Source organism: Cygnus olor, chromosome 24, assembly GCF_009769625.2.
Source record: "Cygnus olor isolate bCygOlo1 chromosome 24, bCygOlo1.pri.v2, whole genome shotgun sequence".
Classification (NCBI taxonomy): Eukaryota; Metazoa; Chordata; class Aves; order Anseriformes; family Anatidae; genus Cygnus; species Cygnus olor.
This window is the reverse complement of record NC_049192.1, coordinates 775,600-793,839: the sequence shown is the minus strand read 5'-3', so window position 1 is coordinate 793,839 and position 18,240 is coordinate 775,600. Positions and strand designations below refer to the sequence as shown.

Below are 18,240 nucleotides of genomic sequence, written 5' to 3'. Positions count from 1 at the left end.
TTCTTTGTTTACACTTGGTTATCACTGGGCCTTTTTGCAGGTTCTGTTTTTTAAACTGGTTAGTGTCTTCCTATCTTTTAGTACACAAAGAAAGGGGTTGAGAAGATAGGGATGTAACTGCCTGTGCATTATACTTGAGGTTTTGCACAGTAATGCCACAAAATGAGTGTCTACCCTTTGTGAGAAATTTTGTCAAAATAAAATATATTTGTATTTGCTGTTGAGACTGACCTTTCATCCTACAGGCATCCTCTGTATAGTCTAGTAGAAATACACGGGTCTTTGTTTTAAAGCCGTTTGTGTCTGTTCTTTCCTGGTCTCACTTCTGTTAATGCCTGGTGAAGGCAGAAGTGCAGGTGGCAAGCTGAAAGCAGCGATGGGGATGTTTGCAAACCTTCAGGTGCTCACATCCTGGTATGCAGACCTGGGAACTGGGGGCGTAAGACCTTTTAGGTTGAAAGAAAAATAATCGTACTGCTCTAATGAAGCACTTCACCTTGGTAAAACAAGTGGTTTTTTGCTAATCACCTGGGTCTTGTTGCAACACCTACTACTAGCTTCTTACACTCCACTTTTGAAACTCATTGCTGGATAAATGCATATATAACATACGGGGAATAGTACAGCTGGAAGGGATCTTCAGAGATCATCCAGTCCATACATCTTATGTCACTTGCATTGGACAAAGCAAGACTGCCTTAGTGCTAGGAGCTTTTGTCCTCTGCTCAGTTTGCACACAGCTGTGCTAAGAGCTACTCAAGGACAGCACTTCTATCACCAGCATTTGTAGCAACTGTTTCCTCCCTGCAGCTTGGAGGAGATGAAAGGTGTGGATAAGTGCCTAAGGTGCTGTGGTCTGTGGCCCCATCCAGGCAAGCACTGCAGGAATTCCAGCAATGCGAAGCTGGGGGTTAGGGGGGGCTGAGATAAGGCTGTGCACACAGCAGAGCTTTTATCTACCAGCACAGCCTGTCTCAAGGCTAGTCTTTTACTGATCCTAGTTTGTTAAATTGCAAGTTCACCCCCACTCATTCCAGTGGGAAGACAATTTTTATCTCTCTGCCCTTCTCAAACTTCAGCTAGCCAACTTCCAGGGCCAACTCATTCCCCCACCTACCTCCTCACCCTTCTCCTTCACCAGCCTTCTCCGCAGCAGACTCAGCCGTCCCAGTCTCAGCTACCTCCTAGCTCCTTGGAGAAACAAAATTCAGCACTGCAACTCACTGCAACTGAGCCGCCAAGCAATTGCCAGCAGTGACACACTCTAATCTTTAACGCTGTTAGCTGTTGTCTGCTCAGGCCCAGAGGTTTCAGATGAGACCAAGGCCAGCTAGAGACCGACTCCTCCGGGCTCACTGTTCAAGCGTACATCAGTCAGGGTCTGACCCCAGGCCAGGCACAGCGAGCAGGCACTGCAGCTCAACCGAGCCAGGGCAGCTGAGCGCAGCACAGCACGGAGCATCCCTGCCAGCCCCTGGGCTACCCGGCTGTCCCCCAAGGAAAGAGCTTTCCTAGCTATTTGTGAGCTCAAAGCTTAAAGTTCCAGGATTCTGCCAGCAAAAAGTGACAAAAAGGCTTACGAGCAACTTCTCCAAGTGACGTCCATGCTTTTGAAGCCTCAGCGCCCTCCCACAGCCTGTGTGGGAGCCCTACCCCATCACACTCCAGCAGCCGCCTCCACAGCGTGCTATATCAGCAGCAGTGCTTGAGTCAGAAAGCCACTCGCCCAGACCTAAGGAGGTGAAAATAGCAGACTTACCCCGGCGTCCTTTGGCCACAGACAGCACAAGCAGCACCGCGAGCAGTCCCAAGGCCTGAGCTGTTTTACCAAAGCAAGCCAAGGATCCCCATCCTTAACTAGGCAGGCTGGAGAGCCTGGAGAGCTACAGCACAAGAAATCAGAGGCAGAGCCAAACATAGAGCCCAGGCAGAGCTGCTGCTGCCGCCCTATTTATAGAGCAGCCGCGGGAGCCCTGGGAGCTCTCACCCCCCATCATTGGCTCGAGCAATGCCACACACCTGGGCTCTGGCTGCTCCTGCCCTTGGAGCCCTGACAGCGGCACCGGCTGCCACCGCCCCTGCCCGCCGGGGCATCCGCACCGCTGGGAGCGGCCGGCCCGGACCCGGCAGCGCCGCTCCCCGGCCCCTGCCCCCGGTCCCGGCGTCTGCGGCGGGGGCCGAGCCCCGCGGCCCCCCCCCCGCTCCAGCTGCGGCCCCGGGGCCGGGCGGGGGATGCGGGGCCCGCGGTGCGGCCCCGGGGTCGGGGCCGGGGTCGGGTCAGGGCCCGGGGGCGGCGGAGCGGCCCCGGGCGGGGGCAGCGCCCCCACGGCCCGGCCCCGGCCCCGGCCCCGGGCGGGCGGGCCCGCGAAGCGCTCGGCCCCTTTCGCTTTCGTTTCTCCCCGCGGAGCCAGTCCCCGCCCGGCACGTCCCGGCTAGGCACGGCTCGGCTCGGCTCGGCTCGGCTCGGCCATGCCGCGGTTCAGCGTGGCGGAGGCGAAGCGGTGCGGAGAGCAGTTCGTGCAGTTCCTGCGGGACACGGGCCGGGAGCAGGAGAGCCGCCGGGACGCGCTGCGCACCATCTACGGCGGCGAGTTTCGCGCCAGGTGAGCAGCGGGGCCCCCCGGGGGCTCGCCTCGTCCCCCCCCCGGGCCGGACGGAGCCCCGAGCGCTGCCGAGCCCCGGGGAGCCAGAAAGCCCAAAGCGCCGGGGCCCGGCTCCGGGAGCAACCGGGGCGGCTCTGCCGGGCGGCCGCTCCCCCCGGGCACGGCAGGGGCCGCTCCGGACACCGGCCCCGTGCCCCCGCGCCCCTCCGCCTCCCCTCAGCCGTGCCGGGACGATCCCGGCTGCAGGGACCCCCAGCAGCCCCCCGAGCGCGGCCGGGGTATCGCCGCCCGCACGCCCCCTCCTCGCCCGCTGGCCCCGGTCCCGCCGGCCCCGGGGCAACGTCCCCGTCGATACCCAGCGGCACAGCCGGGCCCGGCCGGGGCTCAGCTGGAGGCGCGCTGCGCTGCGGGAGGAGCTGCGGGGGGCACCGCAGCCTGGGAGCCCCCCCGGCCACGTAGGTGCCCCCTGGGCAGCCCCCGCTGCCGAGGGTCTGGGGACAGGGCCGCCCGTGCACCGACAGGCACCGCAGGGGCCAGGAAGCGGTGCCGTGGCACAGCAGGGTGCTGCTGGAGCAGCCTTCAGGGATGGAGGATTTGCTACGTTTGTGGGGGCCGGTGGAAAAGCCCCGGTCCTTTTCCCTTTCCCTCCGTCCCCCAGAGCAGGGAGAATGTCTGGGGTGAGGGGCCCGGCTTCACCCCCTTCCTCTCCGCACCTCCCAGCTCCCCAGTGCTCAGCCCCCACTAGAAACCTTCTCTCTCTTTTATGTGCAGGACTGACACAAAGATGCCCAGTTTCTCTTGCATCTTGTATGCCCTGAGGGTGACCCACCAGGCTCAGGTGCACGGGGAGTCTGTGCACTTCAAGAAGGTGAGGGAGGGCCTGGGCTGGGGCCGTGCAGCAGCTCCCACAGCCCTAGGGACGGGCTCTGCAGGAGCCCCCAGCCCCTGGCAGGACCCGGGCACGCACTGAGGGCCTGTGCCTGGCACCATGCTGATGCTCGCCGCTCCTTGCAGGGGAAGAAGCGAGTGGTGGTGGCAGACCAGTACCGCAGACCCAGAACGAATGTAGAGACATCTGCACCCGCTGCCTCAGGCCAGCAGCCCAGCTCCGGTCCGCAAGTGCCACTGAGCCGTGCCAAGAAGTGGTAGGACCCCCGGCACCCTGCCCGTGGCTGCCCAGGAGGGACCTGGGTACCCCTGCCCCAGCCAGGGAAGCCTGACTCCACTCTTCCCATAGGGCCGAGTTCATCCGTGGGAAGCACGGGGTAGAGATCGTCTCAGAACATGACCGGGCCAACGGGCAAATCCGCTTCGATGTGACACTTGGCCAGCCCCGGACGGTCACCGTCCAGGTGAAGAACCAGGGCGCGGAGGCCGTGACGCTGCGTCGCTGCCAGTCTCTCCGCCGCGTGCGGGAGTTCTCCTTCCTGGACGAGCAAGGGGCGACGCAGGGCCAGCCCCTGCTGCTGCACCCAGGTACAGCCCCAGCCCCTGCTCGGTGCACGGCCCCGGTAGGGGATGCAGGACGCCGGCCCCCAGCTCTCCCCTCCTCGCAGGCGGCACGTACCCCATCCAGGTGCGGTGCCTGACCAGGTACAATGGGTTCTTCCGTGCCGTGGTGGTGTTCGAGTTCACCAAGGAGCCGGGCGAGTCCTTCAGTATCGGGCGCTCCGTTGCTGCCATCGCTCAGAGCCAGCTGGCCAAGGAGCTGGGGCCCTCGTCATCCTTCGAGCCTTACCAGGCCAACCTCCAGCGCGCTGTCACGGTCATCACTGAGGAGGGTGTGCCCCCCAGCAGGTACGTGGTGGGGCTGCCTGCTGCCATCCCACATGGTGGGCCCTGGCTCTTCCCCTGGCTGGGGCAAGGGTCAGCTCATAGGGACCCGGCTTTCCAGCACCTGGACTGTCTGTGATGGTGTTTCGTCCCCGGGCGGTGGCTGGGGACAGCGCTGGTGACTTGCCAGGGCCATGGGTGGTCACAGCCCTGGGGAGAACCCAGCCTGGCTGTCCCCACAGCACCGCTCTCTCCTCCACCCAGCTCCCTGAAAAACGAGCTGGAGAAAGAAATCCCACTGAGCACCTACCCATACCCGAAGAGCCTCAAGGAGACAATCAAGCTCGGACCCAAGACCGACCCTGCCTCCAGCTGGGTTAAGATGCAGTGAGTGCTGATGGGCAGGGACAATGCCTCCCCGGACTGCGCATGTCCCCTCTGCTGCCCCTGCATCCTATGGGGCCACGTGGGGCACAGTGACATCCCCTGCGCTGGCCCCCAGGTCACTGCTGGAGGCACCGCTGCAGGCTGAGAACTACCAGCAGAAATTCCAGCTGCTGCTGCACCTGGAGGAAATCCAGATGGAGGTGGACATCCGCCGCTACGACATGCAGGAGGTGACCATGGTGCAGGACAGGACGCTGCTGGTCCTTGATGTGAGTAGGGAGAGCTGCTGCGGCAGGAGTGGTCCGCCCGGCCGGGCAGCCCCAGGGGCTCGGGGTGGCCCTGGCAGCACGCTGGCATCACGCCGGCCATTTGGTGCAGGTGCCTGGCGTGGCTGAGAACCGCCCGTCTGTGCTGAGGGGTGACCACCTCTTCGTCAGCCTGAGCAGCGAGCGGGACAGCTCCCCGCTCATCCAGTACAAGGGCTACGTGCACGACGTGGAGCTGGAGAAGGTCAGGCTGGGCTTCTCCTCCAAGTGAGTGGTGTCCGTTCCCAGCTGGGCTGGCAGGGCCCCGGCAGCCCCGCTCAGTGCCAAAGGCCGGGCGCGGGTGGGGAAGGGCAGGGGAGGCCATGGGGCAGCATCCCCTGTGCCCGGCTCACACCGCTCCTTCCCAGGCTAATGAAGAAGTTTGTGAATCAGCTGAAGTTCGACGTGACCTTCACCTTCAGCCGCCTGCCGCTGCAGGTCCAGCACCGGGCTGCAGCCCTGTCCATGCAGCAGGGCTTGGCCAGCCTCCTCTTCCCCTCTGCCTCCTGCAACAGGTCTCTCTTCACAGGCACCTACCAGCCCCGGTGAGTCCCTGTGCCTGGGGCCAGCTGCCCCATGGGGACAGGATGGGACGGGACGGGGGGGACAGGGACCCAGCACACTCAGCCTCGGCCTCCACAGCTGGTTCGACTGCAAGCTGCAGGCAAACGAGGAGCAGTGCAGAGCCGTGACACGCATCGTGACGGGGATGTCCAGGCCGGCCCCATACCTCATCTTTGGGCCTCCTGGGACTGGCAAGACAGTCACCCTGGTGGAGGCCATCAAGCAGGTGAGCGGCCAGGGCCCAGGACCAGCTCACGGCATCGCTGCCAGCACTGTGGGGCTCAGCGCCTTCACCCCTTCCTCCCCACCTAGGTGTGGGCGTGCTTCAAGGATGCCCGGATCTTGGCCTGTGCCCCTTCCAACAGCGCCGCTGACCTGCTGTGCCAGCGCCTCATCACGGACATCGCCCCCCGCTACATCTACAGGATCATGGCCAGCTCCAGGAGCTACCGGGAGGTGCCTGCAGAAATCAGGGTAGGTCCGTGCCCCTCTGCCCAGCACCCTTGTGGCATGGCCGGGCTGGTGGCCCCAAGGGAGGGGGCTCCCATCTAACACCCTGTTCCAGCCCTGCTGTAACTGGGACGACGAGCAGAACTGCTACGTGTACCCCAGCAAGGAGTTCCTGGGGCGCTACCGGATCATCATCACCACACTGGTGACAGCGGGAAGGTCAGAGTCCCCATGACCAACCCCGGGGGCTGCCTCGTGCCTGGGCCGTGAGGGGCTTCTCTGCTGGGGTGCAACAGGGAAGGATGCGGGAGAGCGGGGCAGCCCCAGGGAGGGTGATGGCAAGGGGAGGAAGGCTGGCCAGGCAGGCAGAACCACTCACGCAGCCTCACGCTGCCTTTCCCCAGGCTGGCATCGGCCAACTTTTCCCCAGGGTATTTCTCCCACGTCTTCATTGACGAGTGCGGCCATGCAGTAGAGCCGGAGAGCGTGGTCGCTATCGCTGGTGAGTGGCTCCTGGGTCAGCATCACTGCCTCGGGGCTCCCCCCCTCCCTTCCCCACCTCGCAGCCAGTGCTGAGCTCCCTCTGCCCAGGCCTCCTGACTGCCATGGACCAGGAGACCAACCCCAACGGGGGGCAGCTGGTGCTGGCAGGAGACCCCCAGCAGCTGGGTCCAGTCCTGAGGTCGCCGCTGGCCACGCAGCACGGCTTGGGTGAGCAAGGGCAGGGGTGGGAGCGATGCCGGTGCCCGAGCGGCACGGCGGGGAGCCACGGGTCTGGCTGTGCGCAGGCACCTCGCTGCTGGAGAGGCTGATGCTGCACAACGTGCTGTACGAGAAGTCGAGCGATGGCTACAACCCGCAGTTCGTCACCAAACTGCTCTGGAACTACAGGTGGGGACAGGGCGAGCGTGGGGCTGGGACGGGGCTGTCGCAGCACACAGCTCAGCGCAGGATGCGTGCGTGCGTGCGCCCCGCGCTCCAGCTCCCCTTCCCATGGGTGCCCCTGAGCCTCGCGGTGCCCCAGCCTGTGCAGGAGATGGGGTAAACCCATGGCCCTGGCCACACAGTGCCTGGGGAGAGCATTAGGGCCACCCCCTGCACGCTTGTCCCACCTCTCCCAGGTCCCACGAGGCCATCCTCAGGATCCCCAACGAGCTCTTCTACGACAGCGAGCTGAAGGCCTGCAAGGGTGACGAGTTTGATATTCGCAACTTCTACTGTGCCTGGGAGGAGCTTCCAAAAAAAAGTGAGGGGGCACCAGGGCAGGGGCTGGGAGGAGTCCCTGAGCTGCAGCCCAGCTGACCCCAACTCTCTGCGCCCCCAGGGCTTCCCCATCATCTTCCACGGGGTCTGCGGGGAAGACCAGAGAGAAGCCAAGAGCCCTTCTTTCTTCAACACGGCTGAGATTGAGATCCTGGTCCAATACCTCAAGAAGCTGCTGCAGAGCCAGGGCAAGCGGGGCTGCCCCACCATCTCGCCCAAGGAGATCGGCATCATCTCTCCCTACAGGAAGCAGGTGAGGGGCAGGCAGCAGCAGGGGGTGGCGCAGCCCCCCCACCCCCCCAGTGCTGCTGCAGCATGACCCGTGTCTCCCTGCAGGTGGAGAAAATCCAGAAAGCCATCACCGTCCACGACCCCGTCCTGAAGGCACTGCCGGACATCAGGAAGCTGAAGGTACAGAGGGTCCCAGCCCCGGTGCAGCTCAGCCCGGGGGGGCCCCGTGTGTGGCTGGGGGAGACAGCGTCGCCCCAGCAGCTGCTTACCCCCCACCTGCCCCAGGTGGGCTCTGTGGAGGAGTTCCAGGGCCAGGAGCGCCGTGTCATCCTCATCTCCACCGTGCGCAGCTGCAGTGAGTACTTCCAACTCGACCAGACCTTCAACCTGGGCTTCCTCAAGAACCCCAAGGTACGGCGCCCCCCCGAGCAGCCCCCTCGGCTCCCCGCTGCCTGCAGCCAGGCGGAGCTGCTGCAGGTGCAGGATGTGGCCCGGTAGCAGGAGGTGCTGCTGCAGGGTGAAGCCCTCACTCTTGTTCCCTTGTCCAGAGACTCAACGTGGCCATCACCAGGGCCAAGGCTCTGTTAATAGTGGTGGGCAACCCGGTTGTCCTCAGCAAGGACCCCCACTGGCACAGGTGAGCCTCGCCCAGCTGCCCCCTGCCACCGCTGCTCAGGGCCGGGGCAGGACGCGTGACCATGCTCACCCCTTGCTGTGCCCACCAGGTTCCTCAGGTACTGCAAGGAGGAGGGCGGCTACACAGGTTACCCCTACGAGGAGGAGACCCCCGAGGAGGACAGCCTTGCGGCCCACCTCAACTCTCTGCACCTCAGCACTTAGCAGCCAGGTAACCCCGGGCTCCGCGCGGGCCCTCCTTCAGGAGCTGCCCCACGCTCCTGACCCGTGGGTCTTCCCCACAGGAAACCCCCCTCAGCAGGAACAGCCCCACGGAGCTCCAGCAACCCTGACCTCACCCCTGGCTGCAGCAGCCTCCTGCTCCCCCCCACCGTGTCCCTGGCACCCCCCGGGTACCCCCCGGCCACCCCACGCATCCCTGTGGAGCCGAGCACTGGGCCAGAGCCCAGGCTGTGCGCTGGGGACGGGGCCTGCCTGGGGTCCCTGTGGCAGGGGAGAGGTGACTGTGGCTGCCAGCCGCGAGCCTGACCCAGACCGCAGGGCAGAGACCCCCCCCCCCGCAGCATGGGACCATGGACCAATTTTATTTTAATCAGTTTTTGATACAGCCAAAGAAAACCAATTGCCTTTGACTGCTCTCACCTAGCCCCCAAACTGGGCGGTGTGCAGACACACACAACTTTCTTTCCCCGAATAAACATTTAGACAAAACATTTAGAGTGTTGGTGTCGAGTCCTGGGGCCTGCCTGGGGGCACAAGGGGCACGGACCAGGACCAGTAAGGACAGCCCAAAGGAGGCCATGGAAGCAGCGCTGCAATTACTGAAATACCAGTTTGCATTTATTCTCCCAATTACACAGTTCAATTTACTGGTGCTAAGTCCGTAGTGATTCAGCCTCGGAGGCGGCTGGACAAGGCCCTGCCCCAGCACCAGGCCTGGGGAGTGCTCCTGGCAGCAGCCGGGCCTGGCTGTGCCCGGACAGGGCTGAAAGCTGCCCCGGGCAAGTCCCTATAAAACCCCGGTGGGCGCCGTCCCGGGCAGGGGCAGAGAGCTGGGGGCCCGAGCAGACCATGGCCACAAGCCGTGGGGGGCGGCCAGCAGCCCCCGGGCCGTGAGCCCTGCCCAGCGCACGGCACAGGCGAAATCAGGGGGATCGGTGTAAAACGGGGCAACACGGAGCTGCCCGAACGCACCGTGCTGCCCGCGGGGAGCGGCAGGGACTGAAGGCATTGCCCCCCCCGGCAGGACACAGGGATGCCCGCGTACCTGGGGCAGCTCTCGGGAGGAGGGTCCGGGGCAGCTGCAGGCAGGACGAGCTCTCGCTGTGGTGTCCGGACGCTGCTCGGGACAGTGCCCGCCTCGCCGGCCGGCTGCTCACAGCAGCGGGCAGCCCCTGCGCTTCTTGTTCTTCCTGACCTGCAGCCCTGCGCGGGTAGCCATCTCGAAGACTTCCCGCACGCCCTCCTTTGTCTTGGCCGAGCACTCGAGGTAGCCGAAGGCGTTGATGCGGTTGGCCATATCTCTTCCCTCCTCTGGCTTCACGGGCTCCTACACGGCATCAAAAAGGAGGCTTAGGAACATCACCCGACAACAGCAGCAAGAAGCACAGCGACGGCCTGCGGGGCATCCCCCAGCGCCTGGACCAGGCGCTGCAAGAGGGAACCCCGGGGAGGTGGCACAGGGAGCGGGGCCCCCAGGCCCCAGCCCCTCACACACCGCAAAGCCAGGACCCCCCCCGACAGCCACGCGCCCAGCTCCAGCACGTTCCCCACCTGCTTCATCTTCGCCAGCTCCCGCCGCGTGTGCTCGTCGTTCCGCAGGTCCTTCTTGTTCCCCACCAGGATGATGGGCACGTTGGGGCAGAAGTGCTTCACCTCCGGGGTCCACTTCTCCGGGATGTTCTCTGCGGGAGGCGGCGCGCAGCCACTGAGCCAAGGGGCGCTGGGATGCGCAGCAGCACGGTCCCAGCCCAGGCTGTGCCCTCCCCAAGCTCCCCAACCTTGTGCATTCCCAGCATCTTCTCAGGGTGCACATAAAGCCACGGGGTGCAGTGGGGAGACCTGACACCCCCAAACACAATGGCACAGGGTCTTCCCGGAGCTCAGGGTGGCGGCAGGGGCTCAGCCAGCAGCACCCAGCTCTGCAGGACCCCAGGTTTCCCCTCTTTCCCTGGACCCTACCTAGGCTATCCGGGCTGTCGATAGAAAAGCACATGAGAATAACGTCCGTGTCTGGGTACGAGAGGGGCCGCAGTCTGTCATAGTCCTCCTGTCCTGCCGTGTCCCACAGCGCCAGCTCCACCTGCGGGGCAGAGGGACATGGCTCAGCAGCTCGCAGACCCTGGAGGCAGGCTCATCGGGCCCGGAGCATCACTTTATCTCCCTCGGCTATAACCAGGGTCCTTTTCAAACTGGGGCAGGTTCAGGGTGACCCAGAAACCCAGGAGCCGCGGGGCTCCCACCCGAGCTCTGCCGGTGCAGGGAGCGTCGGAGCCGCCCGAACCTCGCCACGCTGCAGTGCCGGGTGGTGGCGGTGTGCAAGGGCGCACTGTCCCCGGAGCTCCTTCACCACCACCCCCCGCAGAGCCGCGGGAACCGGTGCCCAGCCACAGCCCTCACCTGCTTCCCATCAACCTCAATGTCAGCAATGTAGTTCTCGAACACCGTTGGCACGTAGACCTCGGGGAACTGGTCCTTGCTGAACACGATCAGCAGGCATGTCTTCCCGCAGGCACCGTCTCCCACGATCACCAGTTTCTTCCTGATGGCTGCCATCGCTGCGGGAACGGGAGGGGACCGGTGAGCAGGGCCGCGGCCACAGGCAGTGCGCACACCCGGTCCCTCCTGGCCCCGACACCCCACGGTCTCTTGCGCAGCTGCCCCGGAGAGCGCACGACCGGGCACGTCAGCACACCTCGGCGTGAGCAGCTTCCAGGGCAGGAGGCAGGCAGCAGGAGAGCAGCCCACAGGCACTGCAGGGAGCAGTGCAGCTGGAACCAGCCCCACATTTACACCCACCACTGCGAGGAGCGCTGCGTGCAATGGCCCAGCCGCCGCAAGCGGTGCAGAGGCTGCATGTGGGGGCCCCCTGCAAAAGCACCAGCTCCGCCTTACCGAGACGAGCGTCTTTCAGCCCGTAACGCTGCAGAGCGCGGCTGCCCAGCCCCGGCCACCAACTCCCCCAGCTGAGTTTCCTCGCTATGCCACCAACCCGGGCACACGGGCTGTGTGGTGACCTCAGTCGCACACACCCTCTGGCTTTATTTTCAGATTATAAATTCTTCAGGGTGTCACCCGGGCATGCTCACTGGCTCCGAAATAATCAGCTCAGTGGCAGGAGCACGCCAAGCTGAGCTTTCGGGGCCCTGAGCAAGCCCGACCTGTGCCTGGCACCGGGCGCTGGGCTGGCCCTGTCCCAGGCCTGTCACAAAGGAGCCTTTGCCACCCGGCTGGGAACTGACACCGGGGCAGGAGAAGCTGCCAGCCATGGCTCAGCAAGCAGAGCCGAGCCCCCCAGCCAAGCCAGCTGCCTTCTGCCCCTAGTGAAATGGATGCTCCCCCGTAAGTAAGACTACGCCTCGCATCCCTGAGTTACAGGATGCGATTACAGCTGAAGCTGGGAATGGCCCAGCAGGATGCCAGGAAATGCCTGCCCTGAAGTCTGATCGAGCAGCAGGGCTGGGATCGCAGCCCTCCTCACCCTCAGGCTGGGACCCAGCAGCCCTCTGACACCTCCAGGCCCCAGAAAGTTCGGTCCAGAGCCCGACCCATTTCTTAGGCACCCGCATGACACCATTACTTCTCCATCCCTGCAGGAATCCAGGGCAAGGCACACGATAGCTCACGGTTTAATCCCTGGGAGGGCACGCACTGCTCTGCGGGCTGGGGAGGCTGCAGCTCACCAGAAAGCCGCTCGCAAGGGGCCAGGCACGAAGGCAGGGGCTCCGCTTGTTGCGGAGCTGCGGCAGCCCTGGCAGGCAAGTGTTTGCTCGAGGTGCTGGGGTGATTCAGCTGCCGTGACCCCGCAGGAGGGATGCGTACACCCACGGCTCGGAGCTGCCACCGCTCCCCCAGAGCACGCTCGGGATCCTGGCAATGCCCCACGCTGCGCTCAGCCGGAGCCCAGCACACAAACAGCTCCTGCGAGAGAAGCCAGCGTCTCCCAGGGCAATTACACACACACCCTGCCCTGACATAAAGGAAGGAAAAGAGAAAAACACGAGTAAGGCTGCATTGTAATTAGCTGCAAGCGAGGGATTAAGAAATTAGACACTGTGGCTGACTTGCATTTCAAAGCAGGCTGCAGAGAGCTCCTCTTATCTGCACACTTAGCAGGTCACCGCCAAGCTGCCTCTGCCCCACTGAAACCTCCCAGGGCTGTGCCCCACTCCGCAGCCTCCCACAAACCCTCCCGGCGCCCAGCACCACCACAGCTCCCGCAGACCGAGCAGGAGACAGAAAGGTTTCATCCAGATACGGGCTCTGGCCACAGCCCCAGATCTCCACAAGTTATAAGCACTTGGGCTAACAAGGTGAAGCACGAATGTTTTGTGGCTACAGACTGCTGTAGAGGCATTAATAAAAAGAGTAAGGCAGCACTTGTAATGAGAGAAGAGAGAGGACCAAGGGCCCGGCAGGATCCAGCAATCCTCCACCAGAGCCTCACACGTAAAACTCTCACCCCGGTGAGCAGTGTGCCCCAGCACAGAGCAAGCATGTTTGTGCGCCGCCGAAGCTGAAGAAGGCACCTGAAGTGCCCAGCAGGCTCCTCTGCCAGGCTGAGCTCTGAGGGGAGCCCCCCGGCACGGCTCACACCCCACGTCCCCCTGCCCTCCTCCTCCTCCTCCTGCCGCCCCACGGCTCCCCAGCTGGGCCAGGAACCCCCCGGCCCCACGCATGGGCAACCAGCCGGGGAGGGCACGAGGAGGAGACACCACGTTTGAGGTATGGAGCCAGGGAAGGGATGGAGCAGTCTGCTGTCTCCTGCCCTCGGGGAGGGGGGGCTCAAGGGTGGCATATCCCTGGGGATACAAGAAATGCATCCCCCCTGTTGCAAACCAGCCTTCTCATCTGGGCAAAGACTCGTCCACTCACCTGCCACCATCTCCACAGCACAGGAAAAGGAAAGCTCATGGGCAAAAATATCTACTAGAAAATGCCTTTGCCCACAGTAAAATGCGATTTGCTGCTTTGGTATTCCGCACCTCAGAGTGATGGAGGAAGAAAGGTGCTGTGGGAAGTGCTGGTATCTACTCAGTACAAGGCAGGGGGAGACACATCTGCAGCACAAGGAACAGAGAACAGCAGCGGAGGCAGGCAGCCCCGGGCCAGACAGGGAGACGAGGTCTGCCCATGCCAAGCCCGCAGGATATCTGACCTGAGACCTGATCTGCACACAGCCACGCGGCACGCTGGGGGCTGCCGGCTCCCAGCAGAGAGGGGCTGCACAGCCCAGCCCACCCCCACGGCCCCCAGCAGGAGCTGACAGGGACAGGGCTGGGGCTGGGGCCAGCACCCACCCTGAGCAGGGGGGCCCCAGCAGCGCCTTGAGCCCTGCCCGCCGGTGACTCACAGGGCAGAGGCACCGACCCGCCCAAAATCTCAGCACAACTCATTCCATTACTCAGCCGAGTGGCCCAGAAATAGCCCATTGCTAATGCGAGGCCGGCCTCCAAAGGGAGGGCGGGAGGAGGCCGGGAAGATTTTGAACTCTTCTACCATTAACCGCCCGGAGTCCCTGTAAGGGCTGCTGCCTGGCCACAGCGAGCCTGGCGCACACAGCACCCGAGGGCACAGCGGGAGCAGCGCTGCGGGTGCCTCAGTTCAGACGCCTTGTGCTCCTCCATGGAGCGCATGAAACAGAGTGGCACCTGCCTGCCAGCACCCGGTGCTGAGCAGCACCGACCCAGCCTTTGCAGGGTGCTGGGGCTGCAGCTCCGCAGCCGAGCCGTGCTCGGGCACGCAGGCACAACGCGCGTCTCGTGGCACCGCCGCTTCCTCCAGCGCTGACTGCCGCGGGTCAGCGCAGCCCAGCCCTGAACGGGCAGCTCCTCCAGCAAGCCAAGAGATTGCAAAACGAAACAAAATTGCTCCGCTCCATCCTCCAAGCAGCTATTCTAAAGTCATCATCATAAAAATAGCAAGGGCTCGGGCACAGCTGTTATGTGATCAGCCTCTCCTGAGCCTCATGCCTCAAAAAGCAAAGTTCCTGCTGAGCAGGAAATGGGCAATTCCTCCGGAGCAGGATGCATCTTTCATCTAGTTTCTGTTACCGGATCTCAGGAAATGGCAGAGGGAGACATTAACGCTTTGAAGAAGGCATCGGACCTTTGCAGGGACACCCGGCGCTGCCCCACGGCAGGGCTGGCTCCGGCCCCGCTCAGCAGCCCCCCTCACCTGGGACCAGCAGTGGTGAGCAGGGCGAGACAGAGGCCCAGCATCAGGCAGCACTTGCACGGCCGCCGGCCTCTCCTGGCAGAAGACAGAGAACAGGCAGGAGGACAGGCAGGAGGACAGACCTGGGGCTCGCGGCCACGTCCTGCCGCGGCAGTTTGCTGAGCTGTCAGAAGACAACTCCCTACAGGCTTCCTGACAGACCATCCAAAATATTTCTCCACCTCTGGCACCTCTGTAGTCACTCCTCTAGGACTACGGGCTAACGAAACACTCAGCACCACCGTTCGGACCCCACCACTTCAGACGCCGAGTTCACTACGTCCCCAAAGCTGCAGGGCTCACAGCTGGAGGGGGAAGCCAAGGGCCCAGCTCCTGCGGCCCCGGGCAGGGCTGCGGCCATGGGGGCCCCCCCAGCACTATGGGAGGAAACCGAGCCTTTGAAGGGACCGAGATAGGCTTCCGTCCACTTGGCGCTGCTGTGTCTTCAGCTTCTGCTAAACTTCCAGAGGTTTAACAAACAACAGTGTCCTGGGTACTCAGGCATCCTGGGTACTCAGACTGTTTTGATTTAACTTCTGCTTGGGAAGGAGCCGAGCTAATTGCAACACAAACCAGGTTCAAGGCTAAAATATTCACGAGGAATTTAACTGGGTTTCAAATCCCCCAAAGCACAGGCCTTCAGCTCAGGCAGCGCAACCCGTAACGCAGACAAGATCCAAGGGAGCTCGCGGCACCCAGAGAGCACGAAACACTATCAGGGAACACAAACAAGGTTTTATACCCAGAGCAGCCGAGGACAGGCTGTCTCCACTTCTAAACATGGCTTTGTGTGTGCAAAGGGCTGCTGCCACATCCCGAAACGCGCCAGTCGAGGGCACATCAGGACAGGTCCCCAGGAGAGAGGCAAACAGGAGCCGCTTTCGGGCAGGCGTGAGTCGGTGCTGGCGCTGCCGGAGCCCAACGGGGCCGGGGCTGGTGACAGCACCCCCAGAAACCCCAGCAGGGGGGAGGCTCCCACCCCCCCCAACCGGTTGCATGCAGCTCTGCGACAGCAAAGCGGGGAGCCTCACAAGAGTGTTTCACGGCTACTGCCGTCCCTGAAGCTAAAATCATTCTAAGGGGACTGAAGGCGTCTGGGGACAATGGCAGGGGTACGCAGCTATGTGCGTGAATCACCAGCAGCAAGTCCCACAGCGCCAGACAAGTTCCTGGCTCGGGTATCAGGGGGATTCTTAAACAGAAGCAGAAAACCATTCCAACAGCTGGAAGGGAAGAGCAATGCCAAAGTGAAACACCATGGCAGTGAAGCTCCGCTCCCAGCTCCTGGGCGTATCTCAGTCACGATACCCGGAGTGCTTGTATTTGTGGGAAAACTTGTGCCTGCTGCTCGCTGCTGCCAGGGAGAAATGCCGCGGAGCACACAGCTCCCTCTTCAACCCCCTCCAGCCCCTTAGAGCAGCAGAGCCCCTCCTGTGCCAGCCGGGACCCCGTGGGATTATTGCTCAGCAGATCCCACACGGCTTGTTTTGCAGGGCTGATAGTTTGTGTGCAGATACTCAGAAATCAACGCATTATACAAACACTAACAGGAACAAGGAGTCTTATTGTAACTAACTTAAACGTCTTCTGTCGTATGATAACACCCAAGGAAGCGAGAGCAGGATGACCGCTCTTGGAGCAGTGAATACACCACAAGTGCACAGAATCTTTGAAATGAAGCTCACAGTTCTGACTTCAGGACAACAGCCGTGGACTTCGGACTTTTGGGTATCACTAAAGAAGAAGAAGCTAACGAAGAGAAGCTAACTTTTTATGTATTGCTGCTGAACTGCTAAAGCTACCGATTGTATTTTATTTTAATTGGGCACACTGAAAACAATATGAGCAAAATACGTGGCACAGCAGGAACAGGCAGCAAGGAACACCCCTCCGGCGAGCCGAGGTGGCAGCGAGCCCTCCTCCTTCCCACTTTGGGCTCCGTTCGGTGTCTGTTCGCCTCCTGCCCTCACCTCCTACCCCAGAGGACATCCTTACTGTGCCTCCCGCCAAGGGCCAGCCTTCCCCAGCTCACAGCAGCACGAGGACCTCGCCGAAAGCTTTGGTGCCCCAATCTGAGTGGATGCCCGGAGTGGCGCAGTGCCTCACAGCCGCTGCCCCAGGGCCAGCCAATATTTGCTAACACCTTTCTTACTCTGTCAATGGGGCCTCCCCAGTGCAAACTGCAGGCCACCAGGTAAGAACGGTTAAACGCCCCGGATAACCTGTTGGCAGGCAGTGACTTGGCTCCTTCTCCACTTGGAAAAGCATCTCCCTGCAGACGCCGAGGCTGTAAGGAACACGGGCTCAGTTTCAGGCGTGCAATTAGCCCTGCCAGCCGCAGCCAAGAGGGAAGAGCCGAAAGGTGCGCTGAAACTGCCGGGACCCCCGAAGGCGCTTGGAGGAAGGGGAAGGCGGCGCAGAGCCGCCCGCAGAGCCGCCCAGGGCCCGGCCACGGCTCGGGGGGCTCCGAGGGGCTCCGGGGCCGCGGGAAAGGCTGGGGGGGGCTCGGGAAGGGCTGGGGGGCCGCCGGGCGCTGGGGCAGCGGCGCGCTCATGCTTTTGGAATGCGCCCCTGCTCCTAAGACATTACACAGCTGTCCGCCACCCTCCTCGTATAAATGTTTAACACCGAGCTCCGCGGCGAGCAGAGCCGACTTTGTCCCTTTTTCTGGAGCAGGCACGGCGGGGCCGGGGCCGTTCGCCCCCTCGGGCCTCGCCGCTGCCCAGGGCAGCCCCGGGGACCCCCCCGAGCCCGGCCCCGCCGCGGCCCCCTCAGCGCTGCCCCGCCCAGCGCTGCCCCCCCCCCCCCCCCCCCCCCCCTCCCGTGCCGGTGAGCCCCGACCCCCGCCAAGCCCCCGGCCCCGTCGCTGCCTCCCCCCGCCGCGGGGCTCCCCTGGCCTCCGCGCCCCGAGCGCTGCCCGCACCTCGCTCCGCCGCAGCTCCGGACCCGCTCCCGGCCCCGGCTCCAGCCCCGGCTCCGCAGCGCGGCTCGGGCGGGGCCGCCCCGGCCTGGGGCCGCCCGCGGGGGGCGGAGCGCGCGGGGCCGAACCGAGCCGAGCCGAGCCGAGCTGGGACCCGGCCCCGCGCTGCCCCCTTCGCCAGCGCCCCCGGCGGGCTGAGCCCGGCCGCCCGCGGTCCCCGACCCGGCCCGGCCCGGCCCCGTGCCCCCCCCGCCCCCGAGCTGCCCCCGGGTGTCGTTACCGACGGGAGGAGAGCGGCAGCCCCGGCACCGGCCCCCGAAGCAGCGGCCGCGCCCAGGGGAGCCGGGGTTGCCTCACCCAGACCCCGCCGGGCAGCGCCGAGGGCGGAGAGCGGCGGTGCCTTGGCAGCCCCCGGCCCGCAGCCCCTGGCCCCCGGCCCGCAGCCCCCGCTCTCCCCCGGCCCCGCACGGCTCCCGCCGATCCCTGCGGCGCAGCCAGGGAGCGGCAGCCCCGGTCCTGGCCCGGGCCCCGGCCTACGAACGGTTTCTATTTTCAGGTCTCGGGGACAACTTTTCCTTAATTTGTCAAGCCCCAGGCCAGGAGCTGGCGCCAAAAGAAATGTTTCCGTAGTAAGAAAGGGAACCGCAGAGGCAACGCTAAATGCAGCCTGTGC

At 63.7% G+C, this 18,240-nt stretch overlaps 3 protein-coding genes across 5 annotated transcripts in view; 1 reads left to right on the top strand and 2 right to left on the bottom strand.

The window, feature by feature from the left end:
• Positions 1-2,087, bottom strand: part of ST7L (suppression of tumorigenicity 7 like) — a 35,750-nt gene extending 33,663 nt beyond the window's left edge. Inside the window, exons 1-2 of one of the 2 annotated variants that reach the window (XM_040536277.1) lie at positions 1,760-2,087; positions 1,118-1,191 (exon numbers count right to left, since the gene is read on the bottom strand). The gene's annotated coding sequence lies outside the window, so the exon portion shown is untranslated. The remainder of the gene's footprint in view (positions 1-1,117; positions 1,192-1,759) is intronic. The other variant, XM_040536276.1, reaches the window with a different exon arrangement.
• A 294-nt stretch (positions 2,088-2,381) lies between these two features.
• On the top strand, positions 2,382-8,925 carry MOV10 (Mov10 RISC complex RNA helicase). Its single transcript, XM_040535667.1, has 22 exons — positions 2,382-2,603; positions 3,375-3,471; positions 3,618-3,748; positions 3,841-4,079; positions 4,160-4,400; positions 4,641-4,763; positions 4,879-5,032; positions 5,142-5,296; positions 5,437-5,613; positions 5,711-5,858; positions 5,945-6,106; positions 6,198-6,301; positions 6,487-6,584; positions 6,674-6,793; positions 6,871-6,973; positions 7,204-7,327; positions 7,407-7,598; positions 7,682-7,756; positions 7,862-7,987; positions 8,125-8,213; positions 8,302-8,423; positions 8,497-8,925. The coding sequence occupies exons 1-21, from the start codon at positions 2,470-2,472 to the stop codon at positions 8,414-8,416; spliced, it is 2,907 nt and encodes a 968-aa protein (XP_040391601.1). The 5' UTR covers positions 2,382-2,469; the 3' UTR covers positions 8,417-8,423; positions 8,497-8,925.
• A 100-nt stretch (positions 8,926-9,025) lies between these two features.
• On the bottom strand, positions 9,026-17,866 carry RHOC (ras homolog family member C). 2 transcript variants are annotated; one of them, XM_040535670.1, is made up of 5 exons: positions 17,848-17,866; positions 10,832-10,989; positions 10,394-10,514; positions 9,986-10,116; positions 9,026-9,761 (listed from the first exon to the last, which is right to left on the bottom strand). In XM_040535670.1, exons 2-5 carry the CDS (start codon positions 10,985-10,987, stop codon positions 9,588-9,590), a joined length of 582 nt encoding a protein of 193 aa, XP_040391604.1. In that variant the 5' UTR covers positions 10,988-10,989; positions 17,848-17,866; the 3' UTR covers positions 9,026-9,587. The 2 variants fall into 2 exon arrangements, with proteins under 2 accessions (XP_040391604.1, XP_040391603.1); XM_040535669.1 differs by lacking the exon at positions 17,848-17,866 and adding an exon at positions 17,571-17,657.
• Positions 17,867-18,240: the final 374 nt, after the last annotated feature.